We start from the raw sequence: 6,176 nt of genomic DNA, 5'->3' as shown, positions 1-6,176 counted from the left end.
CTTGGGGACCTGGGCTCCTACAAGTTGAGCCCAAAGATTGGAGCCAAAACCCACTGGAGGAATGCAAACTCCAGAGCTAGCAGCTGCTGTCCCTGCTGCTAATCTCCCTTGTCTTTCTAAAGACAAGGACATAGCTCGCACAATAGAACAGGACTACCGCCCCTTTGCGGTCTTTTCCAAAGGTGCAATGTGGGCTCTGGGTCTGAGCACACTCCTGGTCCACCGAGAAGCAGATAGAAGGTAGGAGGATGGACACCCAGCGCCCTCCTCCCTGGGTTTGGGAGATGTCAGTGGTCATGGAGGATGGGAGACAGAATTTGGTTTGTTCTGGGGCCTGAGCATACCGCCCCAGAACAAAAAGCAATGAGTCTGGAGGGGGGCACACATCTCAAACGGTCTTCTTAGCGCTGCTTGGCAGCCTACTCCCTCCTACTCCTGTTCTGTGACTGCAGAACTACGCTGATTTGAGGACCTCTGTCACAGGTGCATCACAGACCCAGCCCACCAAGACGTGAGCACGCACACACATTTACTAAGGTTTTTGCGAGACAGATACTCCTCTCCCTCCTCTTCCCCTTTCTTCCCCTTCCCTCCCCTGCTTTCTCTCCCCCTCTCCTCTCCCTCTTTCCCTCCTCCCTCACTGCAGAGAGAAAGGCACCCAGCTTGGACTTTAGAATCACTCTAAAAGCCTGTGCCTAGACGATGGCTCCTCCCACAATGAGGGGGTACCCAAGAGCAGCCCAACCTCTCCAGTTGCCATCCTGAAAGCGTACCTATAACCTTCCCCAACAGTCCCAGGCTGACACTTTTGAAGGAAGCACTAGAAAACCAAACCAAAAACACCCAAACAAGTCCCCACCCCGATTCCTTGGATAAACCAAGCATTCACATTGCCACGCTGCGCAGGGAAAAACATGATGCTCCAACGGCTTACTGTAAATGGCCAGTCCCTTTGCAGTGGCTGTGTAAACCCCATCCGGGGCTTGAGGCAGGGTGCTTTTGGGAATTAGGTGCCTGCAAGGCAATGGGGTTGACGCCTGGTCCCAGGGGCCCGGAAAACCCACAACCCACTCCTTTACCCCGTTCTCTTCACAGTTTGCAGACCCATAAGGGATTTATGCTTTTGGTCGTTTGTTGCCTGGCTTGTGCCTCTCTCTGAAATGCTTCCTCCCTTACTGTAAGCTAGCAGTGTGTTCTGTTACCCAACTTAAAGCTAACCCTAATAATTATTTGTTCAGTAAATTTGCACCCTATCCGCTTTAGGGTTGGAAGCTGAAAGAGCCTACCACATTCTATACGGATCCTCCGAACAGCAGCAAGGGGCCCATTGGCTCTTGCATTCTAACATCCGGGTGCGAACCAACCCATGTCTCCCAGGACTTTTAACCACATCTGCTCCTTCCCTCTGCCCTGTTTTACTCGGCCAAAGCTGGGTGTCCCCCACTACCTGCCTCCCACTTACCACCGCGCTGGGCAGCTGTGAACAGGAGGCCAGAAACGCCTTTGTTTCTTCTTTATTTGCGGATATAATTATTATGCACCGCACTCTAAATTAGAGATAGATTTTTTTCTGATATACATTTCATCTTATTCACCACGAGCACACCACACGCACAGTATACAGTTCCACAACCGGATACATTGCACAAGATGAGTTTGGGTTCCTGAAAACCGGCAGGCAAACGGGCTCCTGCCGCGGCTTCTCCAGAAAGAAGTCGCCTGCCCGAAATGGATTTCCCGGTCAGCCTTTCAGGCCGCAAGGTTGAAATGTCTAGGGCATGGGGAGGGCTCTTGCTGGAAATGGCTGGACGCTGTAGATTCCAAGCACTGGATGGCTGTGAAATGTCCCCCACCCCACCCCCAAGGTCAAGTTTCCGAGCCTGCGAGCTGCGTGCGCCTTTTCCCCCTCCCTTCCCACCCCCACCGGTGACTGGGGTCAAAGTTGGGGGGAGGGGGCCTCCAGAAAGGACAGAAAACATTCTCCACAAATACGCTCCGCTCCCTCCCGCCAAACCAGGGCGGTGTGGAATAGAAAGGACGACAGAAACGCAGACGCAGTGGACCTTAGATGTCTATCCCCTCCCTCCCCCACCCCGTCCCCGAATAATCAGCAACTAGGAACCAGAGGTGTTTAAAGCTCGGCCTCCCTAGCGCAGCGGCGCACGGGGCTGTGGGGAGGGAATGGGAGGGAGTGGGGGTGGGTGGGGCGGGAGCTGGGGGCAGGGACCCCGCCCCCTAGTCCTCTGCGTTGGTTCGGTAGGCCTCGATGAGGCCCTCGAGTGAATGCACGAAGCCGGACACGCTGCAGATGCCGCCAATGACGAAGATGGCCACATCGAAGAAGACCTGGTGCCACAGCAGCTTGCGCCAGAGTAGGCGCAGGTGGAAGAGGCTGGGCAGCAGGAAGCAGAGGCCGGCGCCGGTGAGACTGCCGGTGAGGCCCATGAGCAGCGCGAAGTGCGGCACGTAGATGGCCATGAGCAGCGTGAAGACCACCAGCGCGCAGCGCAGCGTCAGCCCCCAGGACTTGAGGCGACCGTCGCCTCCGTAGCAGGCGGGGAAGAAGGCGCGGCTGCCTTCCTGGAAGAGAGACTTCTCCAGCACTTCGACCGCCGCGAAGAAGGGCAACGGGTAGGACAGCAGCGCCTTGGCCACCAGGAAGAGATTGACCACAGCGCGGATGGAGCCGGGCAGGTTATCCGTGATGACCTCCTTGGTCTCGTCAGCCCAGGTGAGGTAGGCGACGAGCGCGAAGAGTCCCTTGAGCACGCAGGCGGCGATGTGCGTCCAGTTCATCATGCAGTGGAATTCGCTGGGCTGTTGCATGTTGCCTTCGAGCGAGGGCAGGAAGATCTGCGAGGTGTAGCTGAACACGATGATGCCGATGGAGATGGGAAATTTCTTGACGTCGATGTAGAACTTCACCTTCTCCCAGGCCCAGTCACGCGCGCGAGAGAGACAGTAGGCGATAACCAGGATGTTGATGACGAAGTGGGCCAGCGTGCACAGCAGACTGAACTTGGACACGGCCTTGAGGTTCTTCAGAAAGGCGCAGGGCAGCAGCACCGCCGTGGCGATGATGGACCAGGACTTTTGCGACACGGGCAGCCCCGGGAAGCTATTGTACATGAGGTTGCCGCTCACTACCACGTACAATATGCACGTCATCACCAGCTCGATGATCTGCGCCACATTGACCACGCGGCCACCCAGCGTGGGGAAGCGAGGAGCGCAGCACGCATTGGCTATGGCCACGTAAGAGTCCCGCACGCGCACCACCTCGCCGTCTTCGTTCTCCTCGTATAAGCATGCGATGAGAATCTTGCCTGTGTAGCAACACACTACTGCAGCGAAGATGATGAGGAACAACCCCAGGTAGCCGCCGTGGAGGATGGCGTAGGGTAGGCCCAGCACAAACATGCCCTGTGGTGCAAAGAGGCAACCAGACCCAGGAGCTCAGCGGAGGCAGCCTTGGAATGGGACCATGGCAGTAAAGCCCAAAACTATCGCTAGGGGGCGCTAGGGGAGGAGGACTTGCGCCTAAGCCACCAGGAGGAGAGGGTGGGGGCTGAATCCTTGTGAAAGGGGCCCTAACGCAGAATCAGAGCATTAAGTCAGTAGGAAGGCTAGTGCAGGAAGGGAATGGAGGAGGCTGAGGGTAGAGGGGATTATAGAGATCCTCTTAGGTGCTTCCTGGGGATACAATCAGAGGAAGGGATGGAAAGCAGGGACTAGAAGGAGCATGGTCCCAGAAGGGCGCTTTAGAAAGCTCTGGAGAGCTGGTCACCGAATTTAAGGTGGCCTGGAATGGGGTGCTCATTAACGAGGGAATACGAGAGTCTAAGGGTCAAACTAGAGGAGTGGAGGTCGGATAGAGAGGAACGGGCTGAAAACGGAAGAAACCCAGAAAAGGAGAAATACGCAGACACTTTGGGTAGGCTTGGGGCTTTGGGGAACGGATGGGGGTGGAGTGGGGATACGGGCTTGGAATAAGACACCCTAGTGCAAGGCTGGAGTTGGGCCCGGGGCAAACCCTAAGAAAGGTATTAAGTGGGATCTGCGGATGGGGATCAGAGTAGGGGCCCTTCCAACCCAGGAAGCCCGATCGCTGCGGGAAGCCAAAGCCAGCGGGTTTCTAGAACCCGGTGAGATGGAAGGGCCAAAGCTCTGCAATGTCGTTTATAATTTACACGGAGAAGAAAAGCTAACGAAATATAGAATTCCCTAGGCCTGTGCACCCCCAGCCTACCTTTGTCCGAGCTACAGAACAGAACCTTGAAAGACCCAAGGAGAAGCACCTGGCAACCGCCCGGACCCCAACCCTGTCCTGTATTCTGTTAAGGCTTGTCTCTCCTATCCCTGGAGTGGGAAGTGCCACGCGTGAAGACACCTATCCCTCTGAGTCTAAGGTCCAGAGAAACCCAGCTGCCGCCTTCCACCCCTAAGAGACCTACGTTTTCTGTCTCAACGATTCAACACTCTAGAGATGCTAGGGAGCCAAGACACAGAGCCCAGGGGCTCCCAGAATCGAGGCCTCTTCCCTCCCAGAAGTTGGGGCCCATCAACCCCTGCCACCTCCCGGGGTTGTTTTGAGAGCTCCAATCCTTCAGCGGAGGAATTCCACGCTCCTGGTGGGAACCGGACTGGGACAGGGGGTTGGGATTCGAGGTTATAGACGGCGAATTTGGAGGCCTAGGGCAGTTCTCAACCACAGGAGCGGCTTGGCGGACAGGTGGAGGAGGAACTCGGGCTTCTGCGGTGCAGCCGGGATTTCGGACGAGAGGAGCCAGTCTGCGCAGCTGCGTAGCGCGGAGTCCCTCTGACCATAGGTGTTCCTATGTGCTAGCCTGTTTGTCTCCAACAAAGCTGCACGAGCCAAGTGGGTGCTGTCTGCCTGAGTGTGTGCTTGTGTGTGCAAGCGTTATAATCAAGCTAATACATGGGTACTTTCTGTGTAAAAAGTACTGCTGCTATTGGGGAGCGTCTTGGGGTGTAGGCAAGTGCATCTGGGGTAATCATGAGAACTGTAAATAGATGCATGTCATGTGCCTGTTTGTTCGTGGGGGAAAGGGGCTGAGGGTACGTGTCTCCCTCTGTACGTGTGCACGATTTCTGCGTGTGTCCGGAGGAGGAGACTCCCAGCTCAGCTGTCTCCCCCCTCTGCTCCGGAAAATGCAGCTGTGACTCCATTCCGGAGCCCAAGGCAAACTCTCCCTTCGGATCCTGGTTTTCGTTCTCCCTCACCCCCTCCCTCTGCCCTAAGCCTTTCCCTATTTCTCCAGCTTTTGCAGGGTCTCTAGATTTGTCTCTCTAACCCCCAAACCTCAGCCAGACTGTCCTGCAGCAGGGGCAGTAAGAGGAGGCTCTGTGGATCTGAACAGGACACCACCTGGGGGCGTAGATCCCCACACAGCTAGGAAGGTCGGAGAAGGGGAGAAAAATTCTCCGGGGGGGGGGGCATTGAAGCCTAGACCTCTGCAGGGTTCTTGTGGGGGCAGAGGCTGGCAATCACAGCTCAGGTGGGGGTGGTGACAGTCAGAGCTGGGAATCCCGCGCTCACCTGAATGGCGTTTGTCACGTTCCAACCCGCCTCCCACGCCGTGATCTTGGGCTTGTCTTGACCCCCGAACTCGCCACCAGCTCCCACGGCCTGGTCCTTGGAGCCAGACGGTGGCAGAGGAGCGCCTCCGCGCTGGTAATGGATGTCTCCCTCGACGGGCGGTTCGGCGCCCTCGTCTCCGCAGGGCTCGCCTTCCGATTTCAGGATGTCCATCTGCAGGCCCTGGCGATGCTCAAAGTCGAGGTCGTCGCAGTGCGCGAAGCCCACCGCCTCCTCATCCGTGGCCGCCTGAAACCCCATCCTGGCAAACATGCCGCTCACCTTGGCCTGAGACTTGTTGGACACGGATGTGGCCACATTGGTCAGCTTGCTGCGGAGCAGGGTGGCCATGGCGGCGGCGGGGCAGGAGAAAAGGACAGAAGGGTCTGGGGACGCGGCTAGTGCGTGTCAAGGCAGTGAAGGCCGCTATCTCCGCTGGCTCTTTGCGCGGCGCCCCGGGGCGCTCTGGCTCATGACCCTCGCGCCCGGCGTTCGAGGCTGGCTCCGGGTGTGATGATAGACTGGCTCTCGATCGGACCGGCCGGAGAGGCGACGAGTGCTCTGCAGAGCTGGCGCG

The 6,176-nt window shown here is 57.2% G+C and overlaps 1 protein-coding gene across 1 annotated transcript; it reads right to left on the bottom strand.

Moving 5' to 3' along the window:
* Positions 1–2,235: 2,235 nt before the first annotated feature.
* Positions 2,236–5,950, bottom strand: Slc32a1 (solute carrier family 32 member 1). Its single transcript, XM_059259717.1, has 2 exons — positions 5,561–5,950; positions 2,236–3,423 (listed from the first exon to the last, which is right to left on the bottom strand). The coding sequence occupies exons 1-2, from the start codon at positions 5,948–5,950 to the stop codon at positions 2,236–2,238; spliced, it is 1,578 nt and encodes a 525-aa protein (XP_059115700.1).
* Between the last annotated feature and the right edge of the window lie 226 nt (positions 5,951–6,176).

The sequence above is a fragment of the Peromyscus eremicus genome, chromosome 4 (assembly GCF_949786415.1).
Source record: "Peromyscus eremicus chromosome 4, PerEre_H2_v1, whole genome shotgun sequence".
Classification (NCBI taxonomy): domain Eukaryota; kingdom Metazoa; phylum Chordata; class Mammalia; order Rodentia; family Cricetidae; genus Peromyscus; species Peromyscus eremicus.
The sequence above is the reverse complement of the archived record's forward strand: the minus strand, read 5'-3'. Positions and strand labels throughout refer to the sequence as shown.